Raw genomic sequence first — 19,012 nt, forward strand, 5'->3', positions numbered from 1 at the left:
GTTTGTATAGAGACAGTTTGCCCTCTGCAGTGCTAGCACAAGTCAAAAGTCATGGTATGGGTTGGTGTCTGTTGTCCTTGTGAAGGTTTAATAATCACAGCGTTTGTTCAGGGTCAAAGGTCGAGTTCCAGGGCGACTACATTGCTGATGTTGCATTGCATCAATCAATGGTTATGTGTCACGTCATCAACTGGGCAGTCAGGCATCAGATTGCTATATTATATAATGTGGTTAGCTGATGTGTTAAACACCTACCCAGGCGTTGTGAGATCTGGCATGCATCTGCAATGTAGTCTGCCTGGAAATTCAACATATACTGTAGCTCAGACAGGGTGTCTGAAAGTTGTGTGATATGGATGGGTTTTGTGCCTATATATCACTAGATGTCACATTAACTATATATTCTACTGTACGTACTGTATGGGAACTCACCACAGGAAAAACATTTTGTTTTTTCAAATGGGTAATGTAACCTCTTTATCGACATGTGCATTATTAATCCACTACCATCAGCTCAGTCGCCTCAGAAACAATAGGGCTTTACTCTTACAACAGAAGGACATTGCGATGCATGTGCACAGGGTTGACGGCTTCATATACAGTCATGGTAACCCAATGTTAAACCCAATGTGTATCATTTGTGTATTACTGAGGAAGAATCCCACAGGTATAGCACTTAAATATCCCCATTTTGCTATTTCCTTCAGTAGAATATTCATATTTTCAACTACTATGCGTTACCAATGAGAAATCGTTGTAGCAACATTGTAGTATCAGACCTACTGTTCTGCTTACGTTGTAGTATCAGACCTTCTGTTCTGCTTGGTCAATATTAGCCTGGTCTTAGATCTGTATATGCAACCATGACTATCACTGTGGTAGCGTACAATGAATGGCTAAAGCATGTAGACTACAGATAGAACCAGGCTACTCAATCACTGCCTCATCTACACTGATGAGCTATTTAATAACACCAAGTAATTGCCTCCCTTGACACAGACCAAACAGAGAACTGCAGGCCTTCAATGGTGGTTCAGGAATATAGAGTAGAAGCCTTGGTGTGTGTAGTACTGCAACATAGAAATAAAATAGGTAGATTCTATTTTTATGTATTGCAAAACACACCTCAGTAAATCATTGCCCACCTTCTTGTCTTTTGCTAGCCTGGTTAAACCACACTATGCCAATCTATGTGTTGATGGAGATGGACGCGCTAAAAGCCATGCAATACATGATGTGAGGTCTCACTACGTTTTTGTTCCAAGCAATATGATTGTGAGCCCCATACTTAATCCTCCTGGCACCATTGGGAGCCAAATAGACAGATAGTTCAAATAAATTAAGCTATTTAAATACTTTTCTGCTGCAAATTATTTTTGAGTCCAACCATCTCCCTTACACATAGAGCCAGGAGATTTTCTTGACCACATGATAACTGTTTAACTTTCTACCAACCTCCTGTCTCTTATGGATTATTTTTGTGAGTTTCAGCATGAATGTACATATAGTAACAAGAGATAAATAAATATATACTGAAGTATATTCATTGTTGATGACTGGCGTGGCATTTGTATTTTTCCTACAGAACGTACCTTTCAGTTCTATAACATTAAACACATCATTAATGACACTGATAACTGATGTTTTTTTTATTGACAAACTAAACCATTACATTAATCTACTTAAAATAATATTAATTTCTCACTTTCATGCACTGTAAACGTAACATCGGCATCATCAGTTTGATGCACTCAAAAGAGGGAGGGACAGGAGCGAGTGCTGACACGGTGATAAGCCCAAAGGACAAAACCTTCTCTTTACAGATATGAAGCAGGGCTCTCATATTTTAATATTAATGACACGAGTGATTGTAACAGGGTAATATGTCTCCAAGAAGGTCTAGGGTGGCCTGTCCCAAGGGGAGAGGGCTGAAGTTGCCCATAATCACTGATCTATGGTCAGTTCAGCATTTATAGCCCATAATGGTTATGGTTTGGATTTGAGGAGGTTTAAGCTGATCCTAGATCTGTGCCTAAGGGCAACATCTACTGGGGCCAAGGCGGGTGTGGTGGTTACAAGGCAAGCAGGAGGCTCGTGGGACAGTGGAGGACCTCCCCTCCTCTTAGCGCAAGGACCAGATGTAGTACGGAGCCTCCCTGGATCTTGTAGTCTGCAGCTGTCTTCTCATCATTCCTGAGGAAAATAAACTGATATTAGGAAGAGAGGGACAATTTCATTCTCATGCACAAACTGTTATTTTTGTGTGTGTTGTTATCTGACCACTGACTAGAGAGAATGTCTGTGGATGTGTACTCTTCCTAGGAAGACGGGTTGCCTCCTACATTAACAATGGTCCAGTGCTGTTGCCCTAGGTCTGGAACTTCCAAGACTAATGCGGCGCAATCACTTGAACACAGAGAATATATAAGCTAAGGTTTCTTTTACACATGATTAATTCCACGATGTTGCCTCTGTGCCTTACATTTGTTTCCCACTGTAGATCAACCTCTGCTGCTGAGGCGGAATCCCCTCTTTCTCCTCCACTCGCTCTTTAATCCTCTCCACCTGACAAGAGACGAGCCAGAGAATACACACACTGAATACATAATATCACTGTATTGTTTCACTGAGGGCTGTGGCATGCGCGCACACACACACACACACACACACACACACACACACACACAGATAAGGAACAATGGGAATAGTGGAAAAAATTCTAGCACATACCTTGTCTGTGGGCTCTATGTCAATCTCAATTTCTTTCCCAGTGAGTGTCTGAGAGACAGACATTGATCAAATAGTTAGTCATGTTAAGAGGATGCCTTCATTACCAGCACACGTCAGTTAGTTACTTATGATCCAAGTTATTCGATTCTTATTTTATGGACCCATGTAGCTAGCTAGCTACTTACTGACTGTGTACACTGAGCAGCAGAATTAAAACCTAAACTAGCCAAATTGCTTTTGTGGCTGCATATACTGTATGTGTCTGACGTTCTCTTACCTTGACTTTAATCAACATTTTGACTTATTTTGTTTTCTAAACACAATTATATTATAACTGAATTGGTATCTGTGTAATATCAGATAAATGTGGTATCCTGCTTAGCTACAACATGAGACATTTCTACACCAATCTTTCTTTGTCGCAAATAATTCAATTGAAGTTCCTGTGTTTCTCAGAAATAGGTCCCACTATTCTCCGTGCTCACAACGAAAGAGTTCCGCGATGTGCTTAGTAAACTACGGTGTTACGTTTTCTCCGTCAAAAAGTTGTATTAGATTAAATATGTTTATTTAAATAGTTTAGTTACTGTTCGAAAAATCCCTAGAGGTAGCCCCATAACTACTGTTAAAAAAAATACATTTTCGTAGACCTTTTTAAAAACGTACGGAAATGAGTCATGGGAATTACGTAAATTAGTCTTTATTTGTAGTCTTTTCTCAACCTCCACTGCACCAAAAATATCACAGATAGCCGAATATTAGAACTACAATAATGGCTTTACAGTAAAGACCCGTCCTCTTAAATGCCTCGCATTTGTAGCGGAAACAGTGCTGGTGAAATAAGATATCTTTCTCACACATTTCATAACGGTAAGAAGTTTATGCCTCATTTCGTAGAGAAGAATATGGTTACTTATATAATTACATCTAACCGTACAGATATAGGGAATTTAACTTAATTTGGCGGTTTTGATTCAATATTAGCTAACCTTGAATTTTGACAGGACCATCGAAATGACAGCAGGATAGCCTGTATTGACTAGATTTTTTTCGAGTAGCTACGTTACATGTCGACACCTGCTCGTCGAAAATCTCATTCCAAAATCATGGGCATTAATATGGAGATGGTCCCCCCTTTGCTGCTATAACAGCCTCCACTCTTCTGGGAAGTCTTTCCACCAGATGTTGGAACACTGCTGCAGGGACATGCTTCCATTCAGCCACAAGAGCATTAGTGAGGTTGGGCGATTAGGCCTGGCTTGCAGTTGGCATTCCAATTCATCCCAAAGGTGTTTCATGGGGTTGAGGTCAGGGCTCTGTGGAGGCCAGTCAAGTTCTTCCACACCGATCTCAACAAACCATTTCTGTATGACCTCGCTTTGTGCACGGGGGCATTGCCATGCGGAAACAGGAAAGGGCCTTCCCCAAACTGTTGCCACAAAGTTGGAAGCACAGAATCATCTAGAATGTCATTGTAAGCTGTAGCGTTAGATGGCGCCGAAGAACATGGCTGACGTTTTACATTCTCCCAACCAATTGTGCAATTTAAAAAAAACAACGTTTTGTGTAACTTATTTCGTAACTTATTGTGTACATAATATTGCTGCTACCGTCTCTTATGACCGAAAATAACTTCTGCAGATCAGAAAAGCCATTACTCACCGCGGACTGGAAGAAACGTTTTCCTTTAACGAGTCTGACGAGAAGGATATCCTGCTTTCACTAGAACAGGCCCAGATCCAAGCCTCTTGGGTGAGGAAAAGACACCGGAAAAGAGGACGCAGATTGGAGATCCTTCTGAGAATCTGGAGGCGAGCGAGCAAACTCCCAATGCCTTCCATTCTCCTTGCTAACGTGCAATAGTTGGAAAATAAAATTCATGACCTACTATTAAGATTATCCTGCCAAAGGGACATTAAAAACTGTAACATCTTATGTTTCACCAAAACGTGGCTGAATGAAGAAACTGCCAATTTAGAGCTGGTGGGATTTTCCATGCACCGGCAGAACAGAGACGGTACCTCTGGTAAGACGAGGAGTGGGGGGTGTGTGTCTTTTTGTCAATAACAGCTGGTGCATGATGTCTAATGTTAAAGAAGTCTTGAGGTATTGCTCGCCTGAGATAGAGTACCTTATGATAAGCTGTCGACCACACTATCTACTAAGAGAGTTCTCATCTGTATTATTCGTAGCCGTCTATTTCCCACCACAAAGCGAAGCTGGCACTTAGACCGCTCTCAACCAACTCTATAAGGCCATAAGCAAAGAAGAAAATGCTCACCCAGAAGCGGCACTCCTAGCCGGGGACTTTACTGCTGGCAAACACAAATCAGTTTTAACAACTTTTTATTTTTACCAGCATGTCACGTGCAATCAGGAAAGAAGAAAAAAAGCACCAGCTGTTCTGGATGACTGTGTGATAACGCTCTCAGTTGCCGATGTGAACAAAACCTTTAAACAGGTCAACATTCACAAAGCCGCTGGGCCAGACGGATTACCAGGACGTGTACTCAAAACATGCGTGGACCAACTGGCAAGTGTCTTCACTGATATTTTCAACCTCTCCCTGACCGAGTCTGAAATACCTACATGTTTCAAGCAGACCACCGTAGTCCCTGTGCCCAAGGAAGTGACGGTAACCTGCCTAAATGATTACTGCCCCGTGGCACTCACGTCGGTAGCCATGAAGTGTTTTGAAAGGCTGGTCATGGCTCACATCAACAGCATCCTCCCAGACACCCTAGACCCACTTCAATTCGCATACCGCCCCAACAGATCCACAGATGACGCAATCTCAATCGCACTCCACTCTGCCCTTTCTCAATTGGACAAAAGGAACACCAATGTGAGAATGCTGTTCATTGACTACAACTCAATGTTCAACACCAAAGTGCCCACGAAGCTCATCACTAAGCTAAGGACTCTGGGACTCAACACCTCCCTCTGCAACTGGATCCTGGACTTCCTGACAGGACTCCCTCTGGTGGTAAGAGTAGGCAACAACACGTCTGCCACGCTAATCCTTAACACTGGGGCCCCACAGGGGTGTGTACTTAGTCCCCTCCTGTATTCCCTGTTCACCCACGACTGCGTGGCCAAACACGACTCCAACACCATCATTAAGTTTGCTGACGACACAATGGTGGTAGGCCTGATCTCCGACAACGATGAGACAGCCTATAGGGAGGAGGTCAGAGAACTGGCAGTGTGGTTTGATTTGATTTGAAGATTTCCCTTCACTGGAACTAAGGGGCCTAGCTCGAACAATGAAAAACAACCCCAGACCATTATTCCTCCTCCACCAAACTTTACAGTTAGCACTGTAGGTGTAGGTGGCGTTCTCCTGGCATCCGTCAAACCCCAGATTCGTCCATCGGACTGCCAGATAGTGGAGCGTGATTCATCACTCCAGAGAACGCGTTTCCACTGCTTCAGAGTCCAATAGTGGCACGCTTTACACCACCCCAGCCGACGCTTGGCACTGTGCATGGTGACCTTAGGCTTGTGTCTAGCTGCTCGGCCATGGAAACCCATTTCATGAAGCTCCCATCTAACAGTTACTGTGCTGACGTTGCTTCCAGAGGCAGTTTGGAACACAGTAGTGAGTGTTGCAACCGAGGACAGGTGATTTTTACGCTCTACGCGCTTCAGCACTCGGCAGTCCCGTTCTGTGAGCTTATGTGGCCTACCACTTTGCGGCCGAGCCGTTGTTGCTCCTAGACGTTTCCACTTCACAAAAACAGCACTTACAGTTGACCGGGGCAGCTTTAGCAGGGCAGAAATTTGACGAACTGACTTGTTTGAAAGGTGGCATCCTATGACGGTGCCACTTTGAAACTTTCTATAGTAATTTGAAACTTTCTATAGTAATTAACTGAAATTCATTAGTCACAAGCGATATCTCAATTGGCCCATTATGGATATTCTGTTCATTTGATAGTGAGGATTATAAAATGACTTTAAACATTTTAAAGGATGTATTGTTTTTCTTGCCCCACTGTCACTAAAATGAACAGACCCTCAATGGGATTTTATGCAAAAATGTGCTTACTCTTCTGTTTTCTGTGACCTATTTGTAAGGCACACATTGTTTATCACATTCTCCCTCGTTTTTCCTTATGTTTGATTGGAATTTGTATCATCATACAAGTGTATGAATTAATACAAATATTGTGCGTGCATTTGTGCGTTAAGTTTGAGTGAGTGCGTGTGTATGGGAGGGTTGTGGAGTGGTAAGTGATTACATGTAAGTTGTGGGAACGTATGTTTTTGGTTTGACATTGTTTCTGGGAGCAAGTCCATACGTTTCCTGACTGGTAAAACTGATTTACTAATTTATTTAAATGCACTGAGAACAGAAGTGAAAATGTAGCCTGTTCTGGGAACGTTTATTTTTAGGTTGCAGCGAGGTTCTGAAAACGTTTTACTATGGTTCCTTGAAATTTTTCCTGGGAGGTTTTATTAACGCTCTGAAAACAAAAATTATAGTTTTTTTTAGGTTTTTGTTTTTCTTAACTGTTACTGAATTCCATGTTTTTCGCTTTTCGGTTTTCGCTTCAGCCTTGTACTTGATTGATGAATTAAGGTCACTAACTAGTAGGGAACTCTCCTCACCTGGTAGTTTAGGTCTTAATTGAAAGGAAAAAACAAAAACCTGCAGACACATGGCTCTCCATGGAATGAGTTTGACACCGCTGATTACTTTAACTACAACCATGAGGAAACCTGTAGGAAATATTATGCTGAAGTGCGGAAATTCCCACCATATATTTTTTTCTTAACATTCTCTAAACTAGCCTATTTGAGAACATACCCAATGTCAAACCAGTTGGAGAACGTTCCTAGAACGTGTTTGAACTTTTAGGAAACGTTCTGTTAAAGCAGCCTAATGAAATACCAAGAAAATAATGTTTCTTGTCAAGTTCGTTAAATGTGCTGAGAATGTTCCAAAGCCAAGCAACTATCCTGCACCATTCCCAGGAAGTTGTGAGAAGGTTGTATGCAAAATAACCATAGGACGACCTTACAGTACACTCACCAAGCTCTAAGAAACACATGGTTCTCATAATGGTAGCTGAGATGTAATCTGACTACCCAATTTTTTAAAAACATTTACTCAGTTACATTACATTACATTACAAAATATTGTAATCAGATTACAGATACTTTTGAAAAACTAGATGATTACTTCTTGGATTATTGTTTTATTCACTTAGGATATCTGACCACAAGTCAGAGACCGCTATGATGACACGCCAGATGTGTTTGATGGATTATTTTTGTCTTCTGCTAATACCTTTTAAGGGGAAAGTAATCCAAAAGTAACTGAAAGTAATTACGGATTTGGGTAATCCAGAAAATACGTTACTGATTCAAATTTAGGACAGGTAACTAGTAACTGTAACGGATTACATTTAGAAAGTAACCAACACAACCTTGTGTTGGTGTGACAGCCTGTTCTATTCTGTTGTTCGTTTTGTCGACCTCATTGCAGACAGAGCAGAAAAAGATACAACGTGTCCATACTACAGATAACCAGCAGTAGAAATGCCTCGCATTGAGAACGACATCAAGTTGGACTTCAAGGATGTACTTCTCCGTCCGAAACGAAGCACACTCAAGTCCCGTAGTGAGGTGCATAACTCATTTGTCCTATGTTGTACTGTTTATGTATTGTTCTGTTGTATTCAAATACCCATTTGTACAAATACAGCGTATCGCTCTTCAATAAAAATGAAGGCTTTTTCTCTAATTATAACACGTCTGTCTGTCCCTCCGTACGTATGTCTGTCTTTGTCTTTTTGCCTGCCTGCTTTTCTGCCTGTCTGCCTGCTTTTCTGCCTGTCTGCCTTTCTGTCTGTCCTTCTCCAGGTGGACCTGATGAGAAGTTACACCTTCAGGAACTCCAAGGGAAGCTACAGAGGAATCCCCATTGTTGCAGCCAACATGGACACTGTCGGCACCTTCGAGATGGCTCTGGCTTTGTCCAAGGTATAGAGATAGAGAAATACATAGTGTGTGTATATACATCATTGGGTATAGATAGCAAAAAGCAATCATCAACCTCCTCCCTCAGTCCAACCTTCTAATACTAAACAACCTCTACTCCCACAAATATCCCCTCCTGGCTCCCATAGAAAGCAAAATACAAATACAGTACAGTGCCTTCGGAAAGTATTCAGACACCTTTTTTCCACATTTTGTTACGTTACAGTCTTGTTGTAAAATGTATTAAATTGTTTTTTCCCCCTCATCAATCCACACACAATACCCCATAATAACAAAGCAAAAACATGTTTTTAGAAATATTTACTAATTTATTAAAAATAAACAACTGAAATATCACATTTACATAAGTGTTCAGGCCCTTTACTCAGTACTTTGTTGAAGCACCTTTGGCAGCGATTACACCATTGAGTATTCTTGGGTATGATGCCACAAGCTTGGCACACCTGTATTTGGGGAGTTTCTCCCATTCTTCTCTGCAGATCCTCTCAATCTCTGTCAAGTTGGATAGGGAGCGTCACTGCACAGCTATTTTCAGGTCTCTCCAGAGATGTTCAATCGGGTTCAAGTCCGGACTCTGGCTGGGCCACTCAAGGACTTTCAGAGACTTGCCCCAAAGCCACTCCTGCATTGTCTTGGCTGTGTGCTTAGGGTCGTTGTAATGTTGGAAGGTGAACCGTCACCCCAGTCTGATGTCTTGAGCACTCTGGAGCAGGTTTTTATCAAGGATCTCTCTGTACTTGCTCAGTTCATATTTTCCTCGATCCTGACTAGTCTCCCAGTCCCTGCCACTGAAGAACATCACTGCAGCATGATGCTGCCACTACCATGCTTCACCATAGGGATGTTGCCAGGTTTCCTCCAGACGTGACGCTTGGCATTCAGGCCAAAGAGTTCAATCTTGGTTTCATCAGACCAGATAATCTTGTTTCTCATAGTCTGAAAGTCTTTAGGTGCCTTTTGGCAAACTCCAAGCGGGCTGTCATGTATGTGCCTTTTACTGAGGAGTGACTTCTGCCTGGCAACTCTACCATAAAGGCCTGATTGGTGGAGTGCTGCAGAGATGGTTGTCCTTCTGGAAGGTTCTCCCATTTCCACAGAGGAACTCTAGAGCTCTGTCAGAGTGACCATTGTGTTCTTGGTCACCTCCCTGACCAAGGCCCTTCTCCCTCGATTGCTCAGTTTGGCCGGGCGGCCAGCTCTAGGAAGAGTCTTGGTGGTTCCAAACTTCTTCCATTTAAGAATGATGGAGGCCACTGTGTTCTTGGGGATCTTCAATGCTGCGTAAATGTTTTGGTACCCTTCCCCAGATCTGTGCCTCGACACAATCCTGTCTCAGAGTTCTACGGACAATTCCCTCGACCACATGGCTTGGTTTTTGCACTGTCAATTGTGGGACCTTCTATAGACAGGTGTGTGCCTTTCCAAATTATGTCCAATCAATTGAACTTACCACAGGTGGACACCAGTCAAGTTGTAGAAACATCTCAAGTATGATCAATGGAAACAGGATGCAGAGTTCAATTTAGAGTTTTATAGCTCTGAATGCTTATGTAAATAAAGTATTTCTGTTCCTTATTTTATATACATTTGCAAACATTTCTAAAAACCTGTTTTCACCTTGTCATTATGTGATATTGTGTGTAGATCAGAGTTTTTTTTTTCATCCATTTTTTGAATAACGCTGTAACGTAACAAAATGTGGAAAAAGTCAAGGGGTCTGAATACTTTCTGAAGTCTCTGTACACATAGGTTTTATAACTTTAAAGGTGTTTGTAAAGTAAGTGTTCTTGTCTCTCTTTCTCCCCCACAGTTCACACTCTTCACTGCCATTCACAAGCACTATTCAGTAGATGACTGGAAGGAGTTTGCAACAAAGAATCCAGAATGTGTACCGGTACGTTGAAACAATATCAGTTGCAATCCAATGTATGACTCCTTGTAATAACTGTATGACAAGACTCCTCTTGTTTTTGAAATGATGTGTTAATTTGGTCTCTCTATCTCTTTCTCTCGCTCTCTGACTCTCTCGCTCCCTCTCTCTTAGAGTATGGCAGTCAGCACAGGGACAGGCGAAGGGGACTTTGACAGGCTGGGTGAGATCACAGCCGCTGTGCCTCAGCTCCAGTACATCTGTGTGGATGTGGCCAATGGCTACTCTGAGCACTTTGTCCACTTTGTTAAAGACGTGCGTCAGAAGTACCCGACACACACCATCATGGTCAGTGACTCCTCTACGCTGTCTTTTCCATTGGGCGAACTCTAGTTAGGCCTTTTGGAGTGTTTTTACAGTGATGACGTGGATGATAGTTGATACGTCTCAAATCACACTATTCCCGAGGGCTCTTGTCGAAGAAGTGCACTCAGGGTGTCAATTGAATCCATATAGGACTAGTCAAAAGTAGTGCACTATATAGTAGTGCACCATTTAAAGTGATTGTGTTGTCTTTGCCACAGGCGGGGAATGTGGTTACCGGGGAGATGGTGGAGGAGCTGATCCTCGCTGGCGCTGACATCATCAAAGTGGGCATCGGACCAGGTGATGTCATAAACTGGGGACTATCACATTGCTGTTTTTTCTGGATCGTCATATTGGATTGAAGCCTTAGTGTGATCATACTGATAAACACTCAACTTTCTGTCTGTATGTATGTCTGTCTGTAGGCTCTGTGTGCACCACCCGTAAGAAAACAGGGGTGGGTTATCCCCAGCTGAGCGCTGTGATAGAGTGTGCAGATGCTGCCCACGGCCTGGGCGGACACATAATCTCTGTAAGCCTCCATTATTATTATACACCTATAGTTATACACTCACATCCTTTTGGCTCAACAGTCTTTATAAAACGTTTATACACCCTGAACATCATTATACACACATACAGTGCATTTGGAAAGTATTCAGACCCCTTCACTTTTTCCACGTTTTGTTACATTACAGCCTTATTCTAAAATATATATTTTTTAAAGTATAATCTCATCAATCTACACACAATACCCCATAATGACGAAGTGAAAACAGGTTTTTAGACATTTTTGCTAATTTATAAAAGATCAAAAACAGAAATACCTTATTCATATAATTATTCAGAACCCTTTGCTATGAGACTCGAAATTCAGTTTAGGTGCGTCCTGTTTACTTTGATCATATTTGAGATGTTTCTACAACTTCATTGGAGTTCACGTGGGGTAAATTAAGTTGATTAGACATGATTTGGAAAGGCACACACCTGTCTATAGAAGGTCCCACAGTTGACAGTGCATGTCAGAGCAAAAACCAAGTCATGAGGTCAAAGGAGTTGTCCGTAGAGGTCCGAGACAGGTTTGTGTCGAGGCACAGATCTGGGGAAGGTTACCAAAAAATGTCTGCATCATTGAAGATCCCCAAGAACACAGTGGCTTCCATCATTCTTAAATGGAAGAAGTTTGGAACCACCAAGACTCTTCCTAGAGCTGGCCGCCCGGCCAAACTGAGCAATCTGGGGAGAAGGACATTGGTCAGGGAGGTGACCAAGAACCAGATGGTCACTTTGACAGAGGTCTAGAGTTCCTCTGTGGAAATGGGAGAACCTTCCAGAAGGACAACCGTCTCTGCAGCACTCCACCAATCAGGCTTTTATGGTAGAGTGGCCAGACAAAAGCCACTTCTCAGTAAAAGGCACATGACAGCCCACTTGGAGTTTGCCAAAAGGCACCTAAAGGACTCTGACTATGAGAAACAAGATTCTCTGTTCTGATGAAACCAAGATTGAACTCTTTGACCTGAATGCCAAGCGTCACGTTTTGAGGAAATCTGGCACCATCCCTATGGTGAAGCATGGTGGTGGCAGAATCATATTGTGGGGATGTTTTTCAGGGGCAGTTACTGAGATACTAGTCAGGATCGAGGGAAAGATGAACAGAGCAAAGAACAGAGAGATCCTTGATGAAAACCTGCTCCAGAGCACTCAGGACCTCAGACTGGGGCAAAGGTTCACCTTCTAACAGGTCTTGGATGTGTGCTTAGGGTTGTTGTCAACGCAAGAGTGGCTTCGGGACAAGTCTCTAAATGTCCTTGAGTGGCCCAGCCAGAGCCCGGACTTGAACCCGATCGAACATCTCTGGAGAGACCTGAAAATAGCTGTGCAGCGACGCTCCCCATCCAACCTGACAGAGCTTGAGAGGATCTGCAGAGAAGAATGGGATAAACTTCCCAAATACAGGTGTGCCAAGTTTGTAACGTCATACCCAAGAAGACTCGAGGCTGTAATCGCTGCCAAAGGTGCTTTAACAAAGTACTGAGTAAAGGGTCTGAATACTTATATAAAGGTGATATTTCAATTTGTTTTTGGAACATATACATTTTTTAAAAAAAATCTAAAGACCTGTTTTTGCTTATGGGCTATTGTGTGTAGATTGATGAGGATTTTTAACAAATCCATTTTAGAATAAGGCTGTAACGTAACAAAATGTGGAAAAGGTCAAGGGGTCTGAATACTTTCTGAATGAACTGTACATTCAAAGTATTGGGACAGTGACATGTCTTTTTGTGTTGATTTGTACTCCAGCACTTTGGATTCTAAAATTATACAATGACTATGGGGTTAAAGTGCAGACTGTCTGCTTTAATTTGAGGGTATTTCCATCCATATCTGGTGATCCGTGTAGAAATTACACAATTTTTTTGAACATAGTCCCTCCATTTTAGGGGACCTAAAGTATTGGGACAGTTTCACTTATAGTGTAGTCAAACGTTTTGTATTTTGTCTCATATTCCAAGCAGAATACATCGAGATTGTGACTCTACAAACTTGTTGGATGCATCTGCTGTTTGTTTTGTTTGTGTTTTCGATTATATTTGTGCCCATTACAAATGAATGGTAAATAATGTATTGTGTCATTTTGGAGTCACTTTTATTGTAAATAAGAATAGAATATGTTTCTATCACATCTACAATGAATGTGGACGCTATGACTCGTCATTATTCACAATTCATTCAGGACTATCCGTAATCACTGTAGCATCCACATTAATGTGCAAGTGTTTAAAACATGATATTCTTATTTATAAACAAGGCGTGTCCCTGTACATACAAAGATTGTTCCGTAGGCAGAGACTTTGTCTGAAAATGTGCACAATCTTATTATTCCCTATTTTCTTTTTCTCTCATAAAGGATGGTGGGTGCACTTGCCCTGGTGACGTTTCCAAGGCTTTTGGTGAGTTTTGTAACGGTCAAATTCGATTTTTCAGCTCACAGAGCACACAGTACTTACTTTAATCAGCCTTCAACCATGTACAGAGACTCTACAACAGAGTACTTACTATGTGTCTGACCCCGGCTGGATTTGCTCTGCATTTTGATTGGCTGTGTGCTGTGGTTGTGTGTGACTCACAGGTGCCGGGGCGGACTTTGTGATGCTGGGCGGGATGCTGGCCGGCCACTCAGAGAGCGGGGGCGAGGTCATCGAGAAGAACGGGAAGAAGTACAAGCTGTTCTACGGCATGAGCTCCGACACGGCCATGAAGAGACACGCCGGGGGTGTGGCCGAGTACAGGTCAGAGATGCTACTGGCAGCAAAGCAGGAAATTAGCCGTTTTTAACTGTGTAGCACACTTTAGGGAAAGAAGAAGTAGTAAGTCAGTATTGGACAAGTAAGCCTTGTCTGAGTCAGAACGGCCCACAGGGGCATGCCAGGAACCTATCTCCTGTTTCTGTAGCATGAGGCAGCTTGATGTACAAGTACACCCCCTTGACAGGAATCTAATCTGGGGAAGAATAAGAGATAGCGAAACCGTTCCTTCTTCTTCCCCCAGGGCATCTGAAGGGAAGACGGTAGAGGTAGTCTACAAGGGTCCCGTGGACGTGACCATACGGGATGTCCTGGGTGGGGTCCGCTCCACCTGTACCTACGTGGGCGCAGGGAAGCTCAAGGAGCTCAGCCGCAGGACCACCTTCATCAGGGTCACCCAGCAGCTCAACACCGTCTTTGGGAATGATAACTAGGCGAGGCCCAGGCTGGTTCACACACACACATACACACATATACACACACCATACCGTTGATAGTAAGAATCAGTCATTTGAGAAACTTAAACCTAGGATAAATGTTTGGTTGCCAAAACCAAAACCTTTTTAGATAATACTATCAAACAATCCCTTATCTAAGAGTCATATTTAAGCAAAAGGCATTAGGGGGTGTGGTATATGGCCAATATACCATGGCCAAGGGCTGTTCTTACACACGACGCAACGCGTAGTGCCTGTATACATCCCTTAGCCGTGGTATATTGGCCATATACCACAAACCCTCAAGGTGCCTTATTGCTATTATAAACTGATTACCAACATAATTAGAGCAGTAAAAATAAACATTTTGTCATACCAATCAGCATTCAGGGCTCGAATCCACCCAGTTCATAATTCAACTTTAAACATACTTGACTTATTCTAAACTGCCATAAATGTACATTTCTTGGTAATAAGTGAACTGAGGGCACTTCAGGACGTATTTCCAGGTTTTTCTTTTGTCATCTTGCTCAATCATTCCCATTCCGCTCTGGGGGCGGTGAGTACAGGCTTCTCTCTATGTCCAATATTATCTACCATGTCCTATCATTTCACATGATCTTGCGCTCTCTCTCTCTCTCTTTACCTATCAATCCCCCATTTTCCTAACACTTCTATGCACATCCCTGTTTTTCAAGACATCTCATCACCATGCTGTTTTGAAAACCATATGCCATAAATGAATATACAGTATTTCACTGTATGAAGTATGTACTATATTGAGATTGCAAGTGTTAACCCTAACCCTAACCCTAAACATCTGCTTTTATTATTTTAGATAGTCAACAAATTCAAGTGTCAAGTGGACGGGCTACATACAGTGAAGAGATTCAGATGTTCATAATAATGACCAATACTGCTGATTTTAAAATATTTTAGATTATTTTATCCTTTTCAAAATAACTTAAATATATATTGCACTTAAAGATTTGCAATGATGTAGTATTCCAGTCGTTTTCCCCATAGCAAGTTAGTTTTTCTGCTATTCTCATGAGGACCAAATATTAAGGCGAGGAGGAAATAGATACTGAATGAAAATACTAACAGGGGTTTCGTGTGCTGTACAGCTACAGCAGCAACCCGGTCAGTCAAATTACACACCGCATGTTGACAGGAAACTGTTGTGGAATACAAAATGTAGGGTTGCAAAATTCCTGTAACTTTCCCCAAATTCCCAGGTTTTCCAGAAGTCCTGAGTGGAACTTGGAAGATTCCCAGAATATGGCAGAAAAAGCAGGAAATCCAGCAAACCCCCCAACCAGGATTTCTGGAGAACTTGGGAATTTTGGGAAAGGAACCGGGATTTTGCAACCCTAATTCAAAGTATTGTAGCGACCTTAACACCTAGCGACCTCGTCAAGAGGTTCGGACTTCTTAGCTTAATGGTTAAGGTGTTGGCTTGACAGTCACTGGACATGGTTCGAGTCCTTGTCAGGGCTCCCTCCTGAATGCGCTACAGTATGTTTTGATGGTAAGGAAGGCAGGACAGCTTTGATTGTTACCTCGATTTACTGTTAATTTCTCACTTTTGTCAATTAGACTAGATAGAATCTCCATGCAATCAGTATTCACATTATTACTTTACTGGATATTCAGTTACTTTGCTAGAATGTTGTCTATGCATTATTATTTTAAGGTGTGCAACTGACTAGTTTTCATTATGTCTGTATATTTACTTTACTTCATAGTGTTTTCCAGGATAATTCCTTTTCATATATTTTGGTATTTGTCAAAAATGTCATGCCGTTTTTAAGCCACATTTGTTGTTGTTTCAGTCTTGTCAGTTCTGACCAGTCGGATAAACACTCCAAACAGCCTACCCGACCGCTCGGGGTCGTCCGCATGGTCATAAAGCACACCATTGCCTGGTTTTGTATCATATTCCAATAATAAAACTGAAAATGCAATTTCAGAATGACATGTCCGCCCCCGTGAAAGTTGCGCCTCTGGTTCTGACCAATAAAGAGCATTCCATATGAGTTGTTTCGCCGTTTGTTTTAGAGCAATGGTCACCATCGACCGGTCCAGCTCCAAGGCATTCCTAGATCACCAAGCATTTAGGTAAAATAAAACAACGATAAAGCGCAGAAACACGCCATCGGGTCTAACGGTCGTCTCGCATCGAACAGCGCAAGATGTGCAAGCTGTCAAATCAAAGGCACTCATTTGATATAAAGTATTTTTTTACGAAAATTAAAACGTCCCAGTTTGTTACTTTGACGAGGTTGGAGTAATAACATGTTCAACTACTTAAGACATTGTCTCGAATCTAGAAATTAACAATTATTTAATTGTATTTATTTCATACAGTTAGTGGTAGGTGCACTTTATTCAGCAGTCCCAGAAAAAGGATGGCAAAGTATTCCCATTTTGAATCATTTAATGTGTCTGAATATACAACCCCGCCTACAATGCAGGCCCAGAGAGCAAATCAAGTGCACCTATAGGACTACAACACTTTAGCTCAGATCACCTATCTGCACAGTTTCCTCAAGCCAGAGACTAAAAATAAGCCTGGAATGCACAGCAAAAATGTATACTGTGCGAGTTTAAAACCCCAACTACAGAGAGACTCAAGGAATACAGCAAAGAGCAGATGTTTTTATGAGTAAGTTCACGTTTAAGTTGTTATTCAGCACTGTCAACATGTTAAGCCATAAAATGCATGTTCTCCCTACTTCCACTCACGCTGCAACCATCACTGCAGCTGCAATGAAGGAGTATAGATGGCGAAGTGTTCCCGATAAGCTTGCGTTTGTTATTACTAGCGGCTTGTCTTTTCTAATGTGAAGGACTGTTTCACTTTCTCTGGTCATAGGGGTAACAACATGAATTTGTGCATGAGGCAGAAATAGGTTTTGACATCAGTTGGAAAACTGTCCCCTTTCCCCAGTGGAGGGAAGGTAGAGCGGAGGGACGGTGAGCGGTGAGAGGCAGCCTCACCACTGCTCCTTCTCTCCCCTCAGACTGACCATCAGATGCAGGCCATCGGTCCAGTATAAAAAAAAAATGTCATTATTATGCTCACTCAGCTGTGCCTCACAAATAATACAACAAATGATCTATTACCAGTGTGATCATACACCTAACATGTTTAAATATGATTTCAAGATGGTCTGAGAAGAACAACATTAGCAGGGCAATGCAAGCATTGCCAATATGCAGTGAATGTATTGGGCCTATAGCCTACTGCACAAACCTCATTGCTACACAACTGTTTAATTGGTTTATGTTGCGTAGGCTTATGTTTTTTTAAAGTTATGTTGTATTTTGATTCAGAAAGTGATCTTGACTCAGAGAGCATTGTTTATTGTTAGTACATTGTTTATTGTTCATTTTAAGAGTACATCTTAACATGACAGAAATATCCACATAATATAGTATACAAAATACAGTACATAAATAAACTGTACTGTTTGATATATTGGCATACTATCAAGAAAATGGCAATGTATTCCCCAGACATGTTTGTAAATTAACCATTTCAAAATATCTGGACAGAAACATCAGCATTTACATTCAATCAACTGAATATTTACGTTATTTATTGTACAATGACGAGGTCAATGAAACGTGATTAAGGGACATGAAAAGATGGAAGTTCAATGGGACAACATTGTGATAGGTGGGTAATTTAACCAGCAGGGGGAGACAAAGTCCTGCCTTGCAAGTTAACCGAAATCTAGCCAGTGTAAGACACAATATTTGTATTTGGTTTCACCTTTATTTATCTAGGAAAGTCAGTTAAGAACAAATTCTTATTTACAATGATGGCCTACCACAAGGCAAAAAGTCTCCTGTCGGGACGGGGGCTGGGATTAAAAATTAAATAAAAATATAGGACAAAACACACAATGCAATGAGAGACACCAGGAACACCACATAAAGAGAGACCTATGACGACAACATAGCATGGCAGCAAAATAGTCGGGATCCAAACTGAATTCAATACATTTAAGATATTTCCTAGACATGCTCACAGAATTCCTCTATATACGGCATACCGATAACCCTCTCACACTTGCACATGGGACCCTGGTGAGACTCACTCATTAGATTTCAGTGGTGGTAAGACTGCTGTTGAAAGTGATAGACCTCTCCACATGGGCATCCCCACTGCTGCTCTCCATACTGTCTGGCAATGGCTGGGTCACCTCCTGAGAACATGTTACTCTGGCGACTGGTGCTTGTTTTAATAAAGTTAGGTCAAAGCCTAAAAGGCTAGGGACGGC

General features: G+C 41.9%; 2 protein-coding genes across 2 annotated transcripts; one reads left to right on the top strand and one right to left on the bottom strand.

Moving 5' to 3' along the window:
• Positions 1–1,627: 1,627 nt before the first annotated feature.
• Positions 1,628–3,233, bottom strand: LOC110500482 (NEDD8). Its single transcript, XM_021577871.2, has 4 exons — positions 3,008–3,233; positions 2,731–2,778; positions 2,483–2,565; positions 1,628–2,193 (listed from the first exon to the last, which is right to left on the bottom strand). The coding sequence occupies exons 1-4, from the start codon at positions 3,023–3,025 to the stop codon at positions 2,073–2,075; spliced, it is 270 nt and encodes an 89-aa protein (XP_021433546.1). The 5' UTR covers positions 3,026–3,233; the 3' UTR covers positions 1,628–2,072.
• Positions 3,234–3,444: 211 nt separating this feature from the next.
• On the top strand, positions 3,445–16,759 carry gmpr2 (guanosine monophosphate reductase 2). Its single transcript, XM_021577872.2, has 10 exons — positions 3,445–3,600; positions 8,225–8,364; positions 8,602–8,721; positions 10,550–10,633; positions 10,784–10,957; positions 11,194–11,275; positions 11,401–11,507; positions 13,887–13,929; positions 14,109–14,268; positions 14,528–16,759. Exons 2-10 carry the CDS (start codon positions 8,278–8,280, stop codon positions 14,715–14,717), a joined length of 1,047 nt encoding a protein of 348 aa, XP_021433547.1. The 5' UTR covers positions 3,445–3,600; positions 8,225–8,277; the 3' UTR covers positions 14,718–16,759.
• The last annotated feature ends 2,253 nt before the right edge of the window (positions 16,760–19,012 follow it).

This window comes from Oncorhynchus mykiss, chromosome 21 (genome assembly GCF_013265735.2).
Source record: "Oncorhynchus mykiss isolate Arlee chromosome 21, USDA_OmykA_1.1, whole genome shotgun sequence".
Classification (NCBI taxonomy): Eukaryota; Metazoa; Chordata; class Actinopteri; order Salmoniformes; family Salmonidae; genus Oncorhynchus; species Oncorhynchus mykiss.